Here is an 18,836-nt window from a genome sequence, read left to right as displayed (position 1 = left end):
CTTTAAAAGCGCCCACTATGCAAGCATGCAGTCTTGTTATCTTCTCTGAAGAACTGCATACCGTATTGGCCCGCATATAAGACGGCCCTGATTATAAGACGACCCCCTCTTTTTCAAGGCTCAATTTTGAAAAAAAACTTTTTGAACACCAAATTAATTTTTATACATAAAATAATTACAGTACATTTGAAACAAATGATTCTAACAATATATTTGAGAGAAAAAGCATGTTCTCTTGCCTCATTCAAATCTTGATACCTGAACATTTAAATATGTAAACTAAAGTGCAATCACATTCATAAATGAATGGATTCTGGTTTTTGAAATGTAAATTACGTCATAACTTCTCCTCAGCTGCCGGTTAACCTGGCCGATCTTCGACCCACTTTTCTCCAGATCGTCGCTACGTTTCTCCATTTTCTGTTATCTCTTCGATTATTTTCTTCTCTTTTCTTTCTTACTGCTATTTTCTATTTTTCTTCTTCGTGCTACCGCTATTTTTATTTTTATTCTTCGTGACAGGGGTTCACTTAGGCCTGGGGAGTCAAGTTCAGCATTCGCTTCAATGATATCTGGTGCCATCTAGCGTAGTGAATGGGTATAATGTCTAGACCCCGACTACAGTATAAGACGACCCCCACTTTTTCAGTCTTATTTCAATGCAAAAAACACCGTCTTATATTCGGGCCAATACGGTATTTCCGATGAAATATTAGTTTAGAAAATGTTTTTCTTTTCTATAAAACAAAATAAAAAAAATAATACATCTGTATAACGTATCCCCATGACTAATGTTTCGATACATCTCTGTCCTATTGTTTCTTTTGTTTTAGTTCAAGCTCGAGCTAAAGAATTGCAAAACTGACTCTTCATTCCTTTTCACAGCCCTGACATCCCCCATAGAGTACCAGAGAAACCACGTGGGTGGCAGTGGGCCTTTGGCGCCACCCAATAACAGTAGCAGCACAGGAGGCCTTCCTGGAGGTAGCACCTCCACCAGTACCTCCAGTCTAGGAGGTGGCGGTGGCGGCGGTGGCTCCGGAGGATCAGGGGGCAACTCTGCTCTTTGCGGCCCTCGCTCCAGACCCTCAAGAATTCCTCAGCCTTCCTCACGCCTACCCCAGCCCGTCCACCACCACCACCACCCAGGCCCTGAAGGGCCTGACAGATCAGCAGGTATGTGGTCACCCTGCCAGCTCCAATCCAACCCCTCTAGCCTGTATTCAGACACCACCTCGAATGGCAAGCTGTTAAATTCTGAGGTGCACAAGAGGGAGTTGCTGGATTGTAGCGATGGTGGCAACTCGGGCTTGGAAAGAGGTGTAAGACAGGGTCTGGGAGGCTGTGAAGAACCCCAAAAGCGTCAAGTGGTCGCTATCCCACAAATGGCTGTTGCTCCTCTGCATTTGGCCCTCAAGAATCCTCGAGTCAGGACAGTCTCGCCTATGGTTTCGCCTCAGTCTCCGGGAGGTGTCAAGGAAGCTTTTATCCAAACCAGCCAGTCTCACAAAGGCAATCCTTTCTGGGCTGCAGTCCCGTCAGTGCCTCCTTCTCCCACTAGCCGACCAAGTTCCTGCGTCAGTGATGGTAGTGGTGGAGGGGAATCGTTTGGCAGAGGAAGCCACGGGATTCCCGCTCATCGTCGCCACTCCACCCACAGTAAGGATTTAGATCGTATGAGCACATGCTCCTCCACCAGCGAGCAATCCATACAATCCACCCAGAGCAACGGGGTAAGAGGCCAAGTCGAGATCACGGCTTCACAGAAGCTTCTCACCTTCACTAACCCCGCCTTCACCGACTGGCTGCACTCAGTCAGCACGCCGCCGCATCTGAGAACAGCTTGCAACGACTACTGCACTGGGAATTAATGGCTATCCGAGCTCACTAACTTCACCCAGAATGCGTGTGACAAACATGTCGTTCTTGTACTAACAGGGAAAATCTAAGACACAGCGAAGCTGTTTCCGCTTGATTTCCTCTTTGAGCTTTTCTGTTTGCAAACATTTTCAACGCATCTGGTCTCTCATATAATTTTTCAAAGGATGAATCCTGTGAGAGGGAATGTTTGGGAACATAAGGGAGGGATTCTTCCTGGTGGCAGAATGCTCGTGACTAAAGCTACGTTTGCACTATGTTCCCGGCGGTCACATCAGCCTCCTTTTCCCGAAACATGCTGTGGCGTGGGATGTTGGTAGTTTTTTTCCTCAGTACTGTATTCAAGTCTTTCTAAGTTCTCCCACGGTCTGTTACCGATCCATGACGGGCTGTGGAGAGATGGGGAGAGTCCGAGGGAGTCAAAATCGGAATGCTTTTCGGCATGTGGTTTACCACGAATACCAGTATGTTTGCTGCCAGACCCTCACCAGGGACGTTGCTAGGCCTAAATTTCTACTACCCCTATTAGAATGTTCCCCTAACCACCGGTCCGCAGCCCAGTACCAGTTTGTGGGCTGTACAGATATGTTTTAAAACCATAAATAAAATCTTCTGAAGTGGAACACAGAAGCCACAAATTTACGTTAATACCATGGCAGAAGTGTAACAGATGGTTCCCAGTCCATGAAATAGCAGTTGGATCATGAGGCGGACCGTGGTGGAAAAAATCTGTCATTGCCCTACTATATCTCCTTCATTCCACAAACACACACACGCACGCACCTGCCTCAATCTAACTGCTACACTCACAAAAAAAAAAAAAAATGTTAATGAGGTACCAATATATATTTATCGGGATTAAATTATTTTTACAACTATGAACTCTTTGAACACCACAACACAAGCAGAATAAAAGGAAAACTATGTGGGTGGTTGCTATTGCAGTGGCCCCATGTATAGGTATGTGTACAAACGTGAAGTCCTACATTGATTTGAAGAGGGCCGCTGTTGTTGTCCCCAAAATTTTGTAGCACAGAAAAGATCAGTGTGTGTGCTTTATTTGGTCAGCTTGCTTTAATAATGCTCATAAAAGTGAACAACTTTATTTTGCAATTAAAACACTTAAATCTGTTTGGAATAATGAATGTACAGCCATTTTGCAGTAACACATTCACAACTGCCATAACAGTTTTCTCTCACTCGAGCATACCGGTCAGTCCAATGGCAGTCCAGATGCAATATTGGGGCACAGCTCATTAATATTGGGGCATATGCCCCGGTAAACAAGGTCTGGCAATGCCTCTGTTACTTACCTTCTGTCATGGTTTTCTATAAATGAAACAAATGACTCTGGGGAGCTTTGGAGGATGTTGGTGGCATTGTCACAGTTGAGTGAAGCTCCTCTGCCTGGTTGGATGGCCCAGCTTAAGACTTAGCCTCAGCATGGCTGGGTACATGTAAAGTCAATGATCCAGCTTTTGTGTCAAAATATGCAAAAGTCTCTCTCTCTCTCTCTCTCTCTCTCTCTCTCTCTCTCTCTCTCTCTCTCTCTCTCTCTCTCTCTCTCTCTCAATGTGCCTAGTCATACACGTTTGTAACAAGTATGCCACAGTAGGCGTTTTTTTTAAACACATGGCTTAGCTGCAGAAGAGTTGCAGCTAGTATGACATGCCCGCAAATAAATGTTTCCTGTCCCACCCTATTTCGTACAGCAGGGTTTAGGAGTATGTGCCTGCTTTCTCATGTTATGTTTTACATTATGTTTTCTCATTTGTTCTGTGACCGCTGTGGCAAATGTTTTGACAATTTAAACATCTCTGCGGTAATGCACATCAATCACATGAAAGCCCTGTCACGTTTTCCTGTCCTGTACACCTACTTTGTCTCACGACCATATTTTTTTCATTCATGGTTGCCTGATGGGGGGGGGGCTGCCATGGCTATCAGGAACATATTGTAAAAGGCCTCAGGACAAATAAAAAAATGACGACCTGTAGAACATACAGTTAGACAAAATGTATTTCTAAATTCCACTCCTTGCCCAAGCTCAAACTTTTCTGACAGATTTAGATGTTTAGAAAACGTCATTTGTCCTCAGTTAACTGCTATTTGTCACAAATTGTTCGGCAAGAGGATCATTACTTCTGCTTTCTCAAAACTTGTCACTACAAACTAAATGAAACACTTCCATGTCTGCAATATTCTAATCAATTTAACTTGCTTCCATTAATGCATGTGCCTAGTCAAGTTTAAACACCGTAGTCAATCAAATCATGCTGTTTGATTGATGGAAAGCAGACACGAAAAACGACTTGCTCTACGACTTTGCTAGCAGATTCATACTCTTTTGTGCTTCTTGTCGTCTGGCAGAGTGAAAGCAGTAGCAGCAGCAGCAGTGTGTCCACCATGTTGGTCACCCAAGACTATGTGGCAGTGAAGGAGGATGAGATCAGTGTAGCACAGGGTGAAGTCGTCCAAATACTGGCCAGCAACCAGCAAAACATGTTCTTGGTGTACCGGGCTGCCAATGAGCATTGCCCTGCAGCTGAGGGATGGATTCCTGGCTTTGTATTAGGACACACTTCATCCTCCACTACACCCGATTTCCCAGATGGAACTATCAAGTAAGTCAACACAGACATTTCTCCTGTTTGTAAGCTGAAACCAGAACAACAGAAAATCATGTATATATGATTGATGTGATGTCTCTTCTTTGATTTAGAAAATCCCTATCATGGCATACTGCGCTTCGTATCCGCCGCAAGTCCGAGAAAAGAGACAAGGACGGTCGGAAATTAGAGAATGGCTATCGGAAATCTCAGGACAACCTGGCCAACAAAGTCTCTGGCAAGGTGGAGAGTGCAAATGATCATCTGTTTTCTTTCTCTTTCTAAATCATCTCATGTGGACTGGAAACTTATATACTGTATGTTTTCATATTTACAATGCAGCTTCTGAATCCCAACTTCATCAGCGATGGTGAGTATATTCCTGAATAAATATGTGTGGAAACGTTAAACATGGTGGACCCTCTAAGTTTGAACACAGGCGTTACGCCCAGAGCAGGTCCTGGCTAGATATTCACCAATCTAACAATTCATAATTTTAGTTGTATTCATTTAATTCACCGGAACTAAACCAAACTACTTTTCAATGCGGGTTTTTCACCCTGTTTAGAACTGGCATTCACTCTCACATCACTAACATAACCCGGTCCGCATTTTTCCACCGACGTAAACATCAATTGTCTCCACCCCCTCTCATCCCTCATACCGCTGCTATCCTGGTCCAAGGTCTCGTCACGTCCCATAGTGATTATTGCAACTCACTCCTTTCGGTGCCCATCACAAACTCCTCCATAAGCTTCAACTGGTCCAGAATTCTGCAGCCCACATCATCACCACAATCCCCTCATTTCACCACATCACCACCATCGTCCCAACAGCTCCACTGTCAAACTCAGAATCAAAAAATTCCAATCACCTGACCTCTCAAACGTTTGAAAGAGCCTTATTTAATTAATTCATTAAAAAGCTCATAAACTATGCCCCTGTTTGGACCTCCTGCATGGAGCGGTCCGCATGTCACCTGCGTCTCGTCAGTGGTGAGTGTTTGTGTGTCAATGTATATTCAAAGTAAACAATAGAAGAATTATTGAGTGTGCACCCTAGGTCATGCTTTTGAACTTGGAAGGAAAGTGGCAATGGTGTGGTGTCCTGTTCATAGATTAAACTGGGCTGGAAATGAAGAAATGAATGTAGGAATATAATGTGTGTGCGAGTTGCATGCATCGTGTGTGCTGGAAGGGTGAGAGAAGTGCGCAATTGCTCATGCGCGCAACGTAAAGGGCACATTGTCTCTACGCTAATGTGGGTTTTCTATGGCTACTTCGCCATTATCCTTCATTCCCCCCAAAAAATTAAGATCTTAATTGGTAATCACTGTCAATGTGTGTCAGTGGTTGGCTGTTCATACTGCTTGTGCCCCTCCGATTAACCGCCTCTTGTTCAGGATCAGCTGGGATAGACTCCAGCTCCCGACCCTAATTGGGATCAGGGTTATAGGAAAAAGTGAGGGATGGATTATAATATTTCTGTCATACCCGTGTCAAAAACTAAGCAATAATATTATATGGTAGTTGTGTGGTAGTGGTGAGATCTTATTATCTTATTAATCTTCAAATTGTGGCAATGGCAAGGGGGATGTGACCCCCAAAAATACAAATACAGTATATGGGCTAGACTTGTTTTGCTATTCGTTCTTTACTGGTTCTTTGCTTTGAAAGGTACAACTTGTCCTCATCTTCCATTGTCATTCTGCCATGCAGCTCCTCCAGAGTTCCTCATCCCGCTTAGCGATGTAACATGTGAGAGTGGCGACAGTGTTACTCTAAGGTGCAAATTGAGTGGGCGACCCCGAGCCGCTGTCACCTGGCGAGGTCCGGACAACAGCACTCTTAGCAACAACGGACAATACAGCATCACCTACAGGTAACTGGATAGATTAAGATAGAATGTAGGGATGTACTGATCCAATCACTTGATTGTAAATCAGAGTGGATCACATGGTTTTCAGTTGATTAGGGAATGGTGCTAAAAGAGCTAAAAAGTTTTCTTCATTTTCTGAAATTTCATCGGTCACAAAGTGACCAAATAATTCAAAGTTATCAGTGTATTGTCAAATGGAGCAGTAATAGCGTCATTATTTACTACATTGCACATGCACTCCAGTAGAATTTACAGTAAATTGTTTGGAGCAGCAAGGAGACACAAATGATGTAAAAAGGCTCACAAGGTCAGCCTAAACATATTCCAAAAATAACCTAAGTCCGCCTTGTCTCATATGAAGTGAGCCATCCATTGAAAATCATTCTCTTTGATTTTGATTGTATTTTTTTAGGGGAGGGGGTCTACACATTGTGTCTGATCTTACAGACTGTAATTAGTTATTAGACATGAACATTCTGACATGACCAGCTCCGATTCAAAACATTAACTTTCTAAGAATGTGTGACATTGAATTTGTGTGTAATTCCCACAGTGAGACTGGAGAGGCAACCCTGTGTATCCTTGAGGTGACTATGGAGGACAATGGCAGATACACCTGTGTTGCTATGAATGTAGTAGGATCCGTAACCTCCTCCGCCAGCCTCAGAGTCTCAGGTGAGGGTTCTGCCATGGTTGTTATTGTTATTGAAGTCTAGTGTGGGTTGAAATCAAACTGAATCAGTGACAGAACATTTTATTTTTTCCAGGAAGCCCAGATGACAGCAACAATGCAATTTGGAAACGTGGTTTTGAATCCCACTACACTGATATTTCTGAACTTGGAAGGTAGGAATGCGTGCATTATTTCTACATTCTTTTTTTCTGTAGCTTTCTTTCTTTTTTCTCGAGAGTAAACCCATACATGTTTGCATGTTTGGTAAGAACTTCATGTTGGCGAATTGGGTTTTGGGTGAGAACCGGTTAAAAAAAACGGATCCCAAAAACGTAAACAAGGATAAGTGACCAAAATAGATTTACTACAGAAAACACACTTGGTACCGCAGTAGTGAGCAAGGTAGAATAATCAAGCGGTGGCACGCCATTGCCAATATGGCTGGATTTTTAGCTCAGCTTGAATCCAGTCATAACGCCGATCCCCAAGTTGCGTGAATGCCATAACAGTAAAAACATCCCCTCCCCCCACTCATCAGCATTTTTAAGGGGGGGGGGGCATTGAAATTGGCCTGTTCGCCTTAGCACACCACTGCACCGACACTGCCCACCATCATCTCTAAGTTTCTCCAACAGCTCTAAAGCAAGAAAACTTTAGAGCATAGGTGTCAAACTCAGGTCCTTTAGGGCCGCTGCCCTGCATGTTTTCCAAGTCTCCCTGTTCCAACACACCTGATTCAAATGATCAGATCATCAGCAAGCCCTGCGCAAGCCTGACATTGAACCTGTTCATTTGAATCAGGTGTGTTGCAACAGGGAGACTTGGAAAACATGCAGGACAGCGGCCCTCCAGGACCTGAGTTTGACACCTATGCTTTAGAGCCACTCATTCACACGGTCATTTCCCTCTTGATACAGTATATCTGAACAAAAACATGCCATTCAATTTCTGCTCGGCAGAGGCCGCTTCTCAGTGACCAAGCGGTGCGACCAGAGAGGCAGCAAATGGACTGTGGCGGCGAAACATGTTAATAAGAAGCTGCTGCGACGGGAACAGGTGCTGCAAGAGGTCAAACTCCTCCAGACGGTGGATCATCCCAACCTGGTCCGCTTCCTGGATACGTATGAGACGGCCAACAGCTATGTTCTTATATTAGAGATGTAAGTACATCATATAAACTAGCAATTGAGTGTATCTCACAGGGCCACTTGTGTAAAAGCTAGAATTCGATTTGTCTGATTGTTTTTTCTCCAGGTCCATTTTGTCCATTTTGATGGCATTGTCCCATTTTTTTCTGTATTCATCTTTGAAATTCCTAGTGTGATTAAAAGATTCATTTGAACTGCTCTAATTGGAGCCTGCAACTTCTACATACTTCATGTCCAGGGCACCCAGTGGGATACTTTATTGAAGGCCACTTAGCACAATGTTAGCTGCTTCAGAGCCACATGACTTAAGTTGTGTTATTGGCCGCTGTGTTCAGGGCAGACCAAGGGCGTTTCCTGGACTACATTGTGAGCTGGGGCAACCTGACGGAGGAGAAAGTGGCTCTGTACCTCAGAGATATTCTCGAAGCGCTCCAGTACCTGCATGGTTGGAGGATAGTGCACCTTGACCTCAAAGTATACCAATCTGTGTTTAGTGCAATACTTTTATAAACTGTGTGGAACGCGGAAGGTGTCCTAACTGTGCCAGATGTCGATGTTTCCGCAGCCTGAGAACATTGTGGTAGAACAGGTGTCTTCCCAGCCTGTGGTGAAGCTCACTGACTTTGGTGATGCCGTTCAGCTGAACCCACCCGCCACCTACATTCACAGTCTTCTGGGGAGCCCGGAGTTCTCGGCCCCCGAGCTGGTCCTGGGTCAGCCTGCCTCTCTGATGTCCGACATATGGAGCTTAGGTCTGTTTAGCATTAAGAAACATGAAAAGCAACTGAGGGCCGAATTGATTGCGTGGCTTTTTTTCGTAGTGCTAACCGGTAAAAACGGAGCAATTCACAAAATACGTGCAGTTGGTGAATCGCCTCATTAACTGAGATATCACGCAGAATGCGTCTCGGTGCTTTGTGGGTTTGGCCCTGAAAGTTTTGTGTTATAACCGTGTGATGTCTCACACAGAAACAATTCAGAAATGGAACGCTCATCTGCCACTGAGTGTTATCAACTCATTTCCTTCCTAAAAAAGCTCCCTTTTAGGGTTGAGCAGAATATAGACTCCCTTAACTCCAAAATATACACCTCCTGAGATGCATCTATTTAAAAAGGGGAAAAAAATCCAGCAAAATCGTGAATATGTGGGAAAAAAAATAAGTGAGAGTTTTGCCATCTCGCCTACAAGTGTGAAAGTTCATCTCTGTTTATCTTAAGACATAAAACAAATAAAATACTCGTGAAGAATGATGATGTCATCATTCATCACAGATGCAGCTCACATCAATAACATTTATAAATGTACCCGATAAAATAGCCTGACTTAACTTTTCTTAGTGACCACACTTGGAATGTGTGTCAGCTTATGTTATATTCTTCTCCTAACACCCTACATTGAGGGTGGTCCAAATTCTTGTGCCCCAAAAAACACACTTGATGCTCACTGACCTCACATCTCATTAAATTTGCTGAGGTCTCTCATATTACACAAAAGTCTCGCATTTGAGGTTTTGTACAAGTTTAGAGGAGTATTTTTTAACCATAAAATTCATTTGAATCAGAAAGACCATAGGGGCATCCAACTTTATACCAATACATTGCAGAAGTAACTTGACTTAAAGAGGAAATAAACCCGGTGACAAAATGTTCTGTTATATATAAAATGAACACATCTTTGTTTTTGTTTTTTTGTTTTTTTTACCAGTGGCTATTTCCTTAAATCCACTAAATATTCGAAATTATGTTGAAAATGATGCATTGACTCACTTGCTGGGACCACTATCTTTATGTCTTTTCACTCTGGCAAGAGTGCACATTTGCGAGAATGTGCCACGTATTTGCCAATTACAGCTTCTTATGCAGCGTTATTTACTAAGGAAACAGAGTTGGTAAATACATACACAGACAGTACATTCATTCATTCATTTTCCGATCCGCTTATCCTCACAAGGGTCGCGGGGGGTGCTGGAGCCTATCCCAGCTGTCTTCAGGCAGTAGGCGGGGTACACCCTGAACCGGTTGCCAGCCAATCACAGGGCCCACAGAAACGAACAACCATCCGCGCTCACACTCACACCTAGGGACAATTTGTAGTGTTCAATCAGCCTGCCATGCATGTTTTTCGAATGTGGGAGGAAACCGCAGTACCCGGAGAAAACCCACGCGGCCCGGGGAGATCATGCAAACTCCACACAGGGAGGCCGGAGCTGGAATTGAACCCGGTACGTCTGCACTGTGAGGTCGACGTGCTAACCACTGGACCACCGGGCCGCCCATACACATACAGTTAATAAATATTCAACACCGACAAGTTATATATCGTCAGCTTCTTAACATATTGTCCAATGTCATATTTTGAGAAAAAAAATGTTTCTTGCAGGTGTGTTGACCTACGTCGTGCTCAGCGGCGCATCGCCTTTCCTGGACGAGAGTCTCGAGGAGACGTGTTTGAACATCTGCCGCCTGGATTTTAGCTTCCCTGACGACTACTTTGAAGGCGTGAGCACAGCAGCCCGCGACTTTGTCTGCCTGCTGCTGCAGGGGGAGCCCGAGCAGCGGCCCTCGGCGAGCGGCTGCCTGCGGGAGCCGTGGCTCCGCCTTCCGGGCGTCACCAATAGGGACGCCGGGTACGCCGCCTCAAATCGCATGCAGCTTCCACCATGCCAGAATCCCGCCTCACATCTGGACACGTCTCGGCTCATTTCATTCATTGATAGACGGAAACACCAGAATGATGTACGGCCCATCGGGACGTTGAAGGCGTTTCTTCACAGCCGCCTGCTTAATCATGTGTAACCGGAAGTACCCGGGCCGAGAGATGTGCCCTCCCAATCGGGTTGCTATTCTTCACCCGAATCTGGTGGAATGTTTGGCGTGCAGACGCGTGCTTTTTCATGATCTACACTTCCACACTGATGCTATGTTCCCTCACTGATCAACGTGTGTCCTGCTGCTGCTGCTGACTGACTGACTGACTGACTGACTGACTGAATGACATCTGCTGATCAATCCATTGACTCCGCCCCTTCTCCCCTAACCTCGGCATACCCCGTTTATGCCTGCACAAGAAATTGTTGGAATCTGTGCAAGACTACCAATGCCAACTTAGCGGGCACAAAGTCAATTTGTTCGTTTCTTGCGAGTCATATAGTGTTACATAAAGGAAATAGAATACTGTATAGTCAGTGTGTGTCAGGCTGCTTTTGATTGACCACGGAAGAAGCCTTTTCCTTTGTAAAAAGAGATTACTTTTTGTAAGCGAACCCGTGTACAGTTAGGGAACAAACATGCTAGTGACTTTTGAGGAAAAACAAACGTAGGTCAAATATACTGTAAGTTGAAGGGAAAAGCAGAAAAATGTGCAAGCCGCGTGGCGTCCATCAGAGAGGCCGGCTTGTTGTCACAGCAAGGGGAAGACCAGACCAAGTTTTCCACTGCGGTTACTTTGAGTGCAATAGCGCGTGCTGTCCTCTTGCTTGTCTTCGGCCTCAAAGCCGTAGTCCTTTTCAGCACAAGCTAAATGAGCTTCTTAGCTTCTTAGATCCCCGCCTTACTTGTAAATAAATTCTTCTCGCTTTTTCATTTGTCATTTTTGAACAGTCTTTTTGCCACTGAACAAAGACGTATTTCATTTACTGCATATGAGTGACAAAGAGATGATGCACTAAATTAGAAAAATGCACTCATTTTATGGCGGTTTCCATGTGCAATGTTGCAGCTTGAATATTTCAGCAACTATTTATGACAATTTGTTTTGTAACTGTAGTCTTTCAAGGAAATAAAGGCATGTACGTAACTGGTACCGCAATAGACGTCAGTATTGTGTTAACTCTTTGTTTTAAGTTCAGTACTAATATCTGCTAAACCCCAGCTGAATGAAAGCTTTGGCAACAATGTAAAACGTGTATCTATTAAAAACAGAATCGGGCACTCATGCGTTTCTTTTGTCATTGTTTGTTTGCATAATAATACCAAAGTTTTGTATTTGTTTTTCCGTGTTATAATTTTTCGTGTTAACTTATAGAGAGCACAGTGAACCCAGATATTTAAGAGTTTACATTCATGACATTATATTTATTATTTCCTGAGAATGTTTGATGATTTCATTGCTGCGTTAAGGCGGGACTTCACTTTGCTTGCTTTATGTTCGTATCCTTGACCAATCTAGCATGAGTTTAGCATGGGGTGCCTCATGCACTTAGGAGACATTTCCTTTTGTGTCATGTCCTCTTGTTTATTTAACCGTCGAGGGTGCTTGCTAAAATGTGGATACAGCGAAAACGCTTTCTAATTTCATTGGAAGGGTTATGTCAACTAATCTGAAATGTTTTCATGTCACCTTTATTTGTCTTTGTGCATCTGGGTTTCCCTCCCAAAATATGTTGATCTAATGATGTAAAAGCCGCTATTCAGCAAAATACGTTGGGAGTAATTAAAAGCCTTTGTGAGCCCCTCATCCGCCTCTTGCTTGTGATGTAAAGATGTACAGAGAGGGGGGCGGAAAACATTTTGCCTCCAGCCAGGATGTAAACTTTCGCGAGTGACTGTTTCATATTTGATATACACTAACAACACTGACTGCGGCAATGTCAAATTGAATGTTGTATGACTTCATTTTTACTTTTGCATGTATATTCCTCTGTACAGAAGACTGTGTTTACATGTTACATGTAAGTGTAAATATTTTAGTTTGTGGTGTTATTTTGCCATTAAACGTTTGAAGAGCAACGGCTGTCTCTTTTGATAAATCCCTCAGTGCAAAGACCGGACACAAAGTTTGTGTCCGGCTTTACTTACCTGTGTGTTTGTGACAAACACACAGATAAGTAAAGCCTACACAAACACAACGTGTGTGGGATTTCACACAAAAAGGCAGCGGAAATAAAAGTGCAAAAGTTATTGAAAAACAAAACATTTCAAAAGTGTGTTGTTTTTTTAATGAAAGTTTGATTCTAATGAAGGAATGACTTCTTTATTTGAATATGTTAAAATAAAAGAACTAAACACAGAAAATTAAACTAACAAAATAAAAGTTTGAATAAAATTAGATTGTATATATTCTAAAAGGAGTAGGAAGTACCCTTTCGCAATATGCAAAGTAGTACTATAGTCTGTAACAATACTTGCTTATATGTGTATATATATATATATATATATATATGCACATATATACACACACACACACAGTATATCCATATACACCCTTAATACCTATTGTTGGTAAATTGTATTTGTAGAACACTATACATGATCGATGCAATACAGTATTTGTTTTCAACAGGATTTTGTGACATCCCGTTGAAAAATCCAGGTTCTCATTTTGAGAAATTGTGTCTTGTGCTTCCATTTTTCCTGTGGTGACAGCACTTCTGTCTCACATTCAAGATGTTCTGGGTTTGAAATCTTGCCTTTCGTTCTGACCCTTATTATATTGGTTCTCTCCGGGTAATCCGGTTAGCACTCACACGCCGCAGTGCATGTATGAATGTAAGTGAATGGTTGTGTTGTCTACACGTGCGCTGTGACTGACTGGTTACCAGTCCAGTATTGGCGTTCAAATAGTTTGGGAATTTTCATTGTAGTTATCTTTTGTTTTGAAATTCAGACTGTTTTAAGTCGTTTTTAAGAGCAGGTCTTTTGTTTTTTTAATTGCTTAGTTGTACTTGTTTTCTACATGTATGGAGTATTTTTCGGGGGAAAGATTTTAAAATGGGTCACCAAGTATGTAAAGTAAACTACAATTCTCAAACAACTGTTTGACCTTCTTTCTTCTGTAGCTCGGGATGTACAGCAACACCAAAAGGAAACTCAAAAGCTTGCGTATATTAGTTGACATTGATAAAAACATCGGACATTTGTGCAATAATTATGGACAGTATGATATAGCTTCAGTTGCTTCAGTATTTTTGTTTTTACTTCATTTCGTTTTCAACTTTAGTTTGAGTTATTTTGTTTGTTTTCATTCATGACAATAACTTTGGTTCAGCATGGACCCCACCTCTTGGCCTGTCAGCTGGAATATGCTCGAGCTTGTGACTGCCTTTCTGCACAGATACAAAACTTAACTTGCAGGTCTGCGTTGCAGTAAGGGATGCAAAAGAAATTTACTTGCATTAAATATATTTTTTTCTCTTTCTGCTGCGGTTTCCTTTGTTTGCGTAAAGCAGCAGATGCAGACGAAGGTGTAATGACACGTTTTGGTGCACAATTCATGCAGCTGGATGCTGCGGCAAATTTTACCATGACTTGCACGTTGAAATTGGTTTGTATGTATGAGTGTTTCACTGCAGCAATTTCCTGTTGTGGCTGAGGATTGCACTAATGTTACCCTTGTGAGATATGCAGCTTCACCAAGCAATTTAGACAAAAACTATTCCATTATAAAGACACTTTTTGCAAAACAAAATTGAATGCTTGCTGGCTACTTCAATAATACTCGTGCATCACTAGCATCATCTAAATCCATTACAGGAGCTACTACATGAAACAATCTTTAAAATAAAAACTTTGATGATGCTCAATTGTGTCAAAAGGTATTCACGTGCATGTTCATACATGATGCAGTCCTTGTATTAAGTTTCATTATTTTGTGGAGGTGGTCCTCAAGGCTGGTCGGGTATAAACTTAAAAACGTACAACTCTGTAAGATGAAGATCTGCTGGTTGAACACGTCGAACCGAATAATACAGGTAAAAGAAGAGAAATGTTCCCAAATTGAAGGACGGCCCCGATTCACACAGCAGTGCTCCTCTCATCCAGGCTGGTGGTTTGGGAGATGTTGGACCTGCTGATCTGTTGCTGACGTGTGAAGACCTTGACAAGCTGGCACAGCCCACATGGAGTCCTGTGGATCAACTTGAGCAGGTTCCTTCGGAACCTCTGCCCCACAAACACGTACAACACGGGGTTGATGCAGCTGTGGAGGTAAGCGAAGACCTCCGTGATTTGTAGAGTCGATCTGATGACTTTGCTGCTGTTGCACTCTGTGTAGACTTGCAACATCTCCAGTGCTCTGAACAATGACGCCACATTGTAGGGCACCCAGCATATGAAGAAGACGGCCACCACAATGACCACCAACAGGATGGTCTGTCTTTTCGATGACTGGCTGGAAAGCAGCCGCCTGATGATTTGTGAGTAGCAAAAAACCATGATGAACAAGGGAATGATTAAGCCTAAAATGTTCATTTTCAAGAGGCCAAAAACCCGCCAGAAGTGAATGTCGGCATTGTCCAAGGTGGGCGTGGGATACACAGGGTAGCAGAAGGTGGAGTTCATGCGGCCAGGCATCTCTTTTAGGTAGATGACTTCAGGAAAAGAGGCCAAAAACCCAGCGACCCAAGTGATACCTGCGACAATAATACCGAGGGAGCGAGTGCGTGCCCTCATGGTGTAGACTGCGTGCACGATTGCCAAATACCTGTCGATGCTCATTACCATGATGAAAAAAATGCTGCCATAGAAAACTATGTGGTAAATCCCTAGGAACATTTTGCACAGAGTGTCCCCAAAAATCCACTGGTCCCTCGCTTGGTAGGCCAGGAAGGGAAGGGAGCAGACCAGCAAGAGGTCAGCGATGGCCAAATTCAGGAGGCACACGTCCGTCATGTTGCAAAGCCGCACTCCACAGACAAGGACCCAGACAACCAGAGAGTTCCCCAGAAGCCCAATGAGGAAGAATATACAGTAGACAGGTGGAATGAAAGATGCTCCGTGTCTGTCGTAAACACACGTCCCGAAGTCGCCATCAGGCAAAAGACTGGAGTCCGCGTAATCCCACGTCGTGTTTTCGCCAATGGCTGTTGAAGTAGGTCTAAAGGAAGCAAAATGACGAATATTAACACATATTACTCTCAATATTTACCTCGTTACTGAATGTGCTAATGTAGAATCTAGCTCAAGGATGCTCGACTGGCAGCCCTGTCTGAGTGGCCCTTTGATTAATGTTCAACTTTTTCTATTTGTGTTGGGGGGAGACTATGAACATGTTTTCTCTACCAGAGTGGACCCCAGCATACTCGTGCCTCAGCACCTCCAGATTTACTTATTTGCAAACCTCAATTTTCCATGGAAAATGTATATGGGGTTTTTTTTTAGGTGTCCAAAAAATGCATTTCATTGGGCATCAAATTATAGACAGCTTTTCACAAAATAGCGAGGGTCCACTACGAGAGGGCAGACTTGGCTAAACTGCACTTATACTGCCCTTAACGACAGCATCCGTCCATCCATCGATTTTCAATACTGCTTATCCTGAACAGTTGCTGGAGCCTATCCTAGCTGACTTCGGGAGGAAGGCAGACCTCACCCTGAATTGATCGCCAGTCAGTCGCAGGGCACATATAGAGACAAACGACCACTCACACTCACATTCACAGCATCACTGAGTGGCAACTGATCATATGCTGCCCACATAATAGTCTGGCGTATATACCACTAACTCCATCAGTGACAGTTTACGACAGCATGAATCTGCATAATATTTTTTAAGTTTTGGCCTACAGATTATTTTAAAACAGTTCATTGAATGCACTAAATTGTCCCTAGGTGTGAGTGTGAGTGTGCATGGTTGTTCGTCTCTGTGTACTCTGCAATTGGCTGGCAACCGTTTCAGGGTGTCCCCCGCCTACTGCCCGAAGATGGCTGGGATAGGCTCCAGCACCCCCCGCGACTCGAGTGAGGATTAAGCGGTTCGGAAAATGGATGGATGGATGGATAGTTGTGCATTTGGCTTCTTAAGTGGTCATATTTAGTATGCAATACATATAAATCAGGGGTGTCCAAAGTCGGTCCTCGAGGGCCGCTGTCCTGCCTGTTTTCCAGCTCTCCCAAGAGCAACACACCTGATTCAAATAATCAGGAACATTCTAATGCTGCTTCAGAGCTGGCTGATGAGCTGATCATCTGAATCAGGTGTGTTGCAGCCGGGAGAGATGGAAAACAGGCAGGACAGTTGGCCCCTCCAGGCCCGGAGCTGGACATGCCTGATATAAACAGTTTCACTTTCATAATGTGTGGTTGATTAAGTACTGCTCACTGTCACAGTAAAAAAAACCACAAGGGTGTCATGATCTGCACTTGAAGTTTTTGTTAATGCATTTCATTTTGTTGCATGTTTTATGTCTCGTTTTATTGTGAGTTGTGTCCTGTCTTGCTCGTTGTTTTGTGGGGGGGGGGGGGGGGGGGGGGGGGGTTCCCCCGTGCGGGTCAACCTGGTCCCTTATGTCAGACATGTCCAGCTCCAGGCCTGGAGGGCAACTGTCCTGCCTGTTTTCCAGCTCTCCCGCCTGCAACACACCTGATTCAGATGATCAGTTCATCAGCCAGCTCTGAAGCAGCATTAGATCGATCCTGATGATTTGAATCAGGTGTGTTGCTCCTGGGAGAGCTGGAAAACAGGCAGGACAGCGGCCCTCGAGGACCAACTTTGGACACCCCTGCCTTATGTGGACCATTCAGTTTCCTTAGCGGCGCATCCTTTGTCCAGGTGTTCCTCGTTGTCTCATCAGTTTGATTGTATTTAGTTCCCTGGTTTATTTCGCTCCTTGTTAGATCATTGTTTGTTCCTGTCAGTTGTCATATCACCGTGTCATTGTTTGTTAGTTACTGTGAATCTGTTTTTGGGACTGTTGGGGTGGGGTCGGTGGGGGGGGGGGGGGTTGTTCCAAATTTGATACTTCCTGAGGGCACTCCTGCCGTGTTTCCCTGAATGTGGGTCCTCCTTAGTCCAAACCCCATACCCGAAACAAAGAGTGATCATTTGGTATTTTGAATTAATATAATCATCAACTTGAAACCAACACACGTAAATTCCTCATGGAATATTTTATCCATCAAAGCATGGTATGTGTTTGTTAGAAATTCTACCTGACAATACTGACATGTTTAAAGATGCAGTATAGGGCTGAAGGATATCATTTTAGTCCAACAACTAAGTTGATTCAAAGACTTGTAAAGAGTGTCATCAGAACAACATCATTTTATTTCTGCACTTTTCTTACCTTGTTAATTCCACTGGAAGGAGATTCTCTCTCCAGCGACTAAAAAGCAAAGGAAGTTTGGCCATGGTTGCTGTAAAATATAAAATCAAAACTTGCTTTCTGTAGTTATATAAAACATATGTCTTATTAAAGTTCAAATAATAAATGATATGTTTTGTTTAAAAAAAATAGCATGAAGAGAAACTTTAAATTAAATAGTAATATCTAATACAGTGATGCTAATGTATTTGAAGTACAGATAACTCATTCATTTTGTAATCAAATAGGTAGGCAAGATAGATGAAATTAGACAAAATATTTGTTTAAACCGATAGTCTTTGCATTGTGTGTGCAAGATACCATCTGTGCTTTTCAGCTGTACAGTGGTGTTTGGGATGTTGACCTGCTGATAACTCAAATATTATGAAAAAAAAATGAATCAAACGTTACCTTCCAATGGTATGAAGATGAGATGTGGCTGGTAATCCTAGATTGTTCACATTGGTCAGTGAATGGTCCCCCCCAAACAGCTTTTAACTGTGGTTGCCAGCTATATTGTTCTTGAGAAATGAGGGGGCTATCATTTTTTTTTCATCGCAATACTTCCTGGAAATGCTTTCAAATATTCAGAGCCACAAGTCAGCGACATGAAAAAAAAAATACAAGCTCT

At 43.2% G+C, this 18,836-nt stretch overlaps 2 protein-coding genes across 3 annotated transcripts in view; one reads left to right on the top strand and one right to left on the bottom strand.

Annotated features, from left to right (window-relative positions):
- Positions 1 to 12,914, top strand: part of triob (trio Rho guanine nucleotide exchange factor b) — a 100,179-nt gene extending 87,265 nt beyond the window's left edge. For both annotated transcript variants that reach the window (XM_086114467.1, XM_086114466.1), the window contains 11 exons: positions 886 to 1,733; positions 4,249 to 4,502; positions 4,601 to 4,730; positions 4,830 to 4,857; positions 6,206 to 6,368; positions 6,919 to 7,040; positions 7,133 to 7,211; positions 7,998 to 8,198; positions 8,522 to 8,660; positions 8,752 to 8,938; positions 10,567 to 12,914. In XM_086114467.1, the coding sequence (XP_085970593.1) occupies positions 886 to 1,733; positions 4,249 to 4,502; positions 4,601 to 4,730; positions 4,830 to 4,857; positions 6,206 to 6,368; positions 6,919 to 7,040; positions 7,133 to 7,211; positions 7,998 to 8,198; positions 8,522 to 8,660; positions 8,752 to 8,938; positions 10,567 to 10,982 (2,567 nt within the window). In that variant the 3' untranslated portion in view covers positions 10,983 to 12,914. The remainder of the gene's footprint in view (positions 1 to 885; positions 1,734 to 4,248; positions 4,503 to 4,600; positions 4,731 to 4,829; positions 4,858 to 6,205; positions 6,369 to 6,918; positions 7,041 to 7,132; positions 7,212 to 7,997; positions 8,199 to 8,521; positions 8,661 to 8,751; positions 8,939 to 10,566) is intronic.
- Positions 12,915 to 14,078: 1,164 nt separating this feature from the next.
- On the bottom strand, positions 14,079 to 18,808 carry LOC147203522 (C-C chemokine receptor type 1-like). Its single transcript, XM_086114469.1, has 3 exons — positions 18,617 to 18,808; positions 18,188 to 18,257; positions 14,079 to 15,999 (listed from the first exon to the last, which is right to left on the bottom strand). Exons 2-3 carry the CDS (start codon positions 18,250 to 18,252, stop codon positions 14,919 to 14,921), a joined length of 1,146 nt encoding a protein of 381 aa, XP_085970595.1. The 5' UTR covers positions 18,253 to 18,257; positions 18,617 to 18,808; the 3' UTR covers positions 14,079 to 14,918.
- Positions 18,809 to 18,836: the final 28 nt, after the last annotated feature.

Source organism: Hippocampus guttulatus, chromosome 6 (assembly GCF_054856545.1).
Source record: "Hippocampus guttulatus isolate MCC_2025c chromosome 6, RoL_Hgut_1.0, whole genome shotgun sequence".
NCBI lineage: Eukaryota > Metazoa > Chordata > Actinopteri > Syngnathiformes > Syngnathidae > Hippocampus > Hippocampus guttulatus.
Note: the sequence above shows the minus strand (reverse complement) of the source record. Positions and strands in the feature narration are given on the sequence as shown.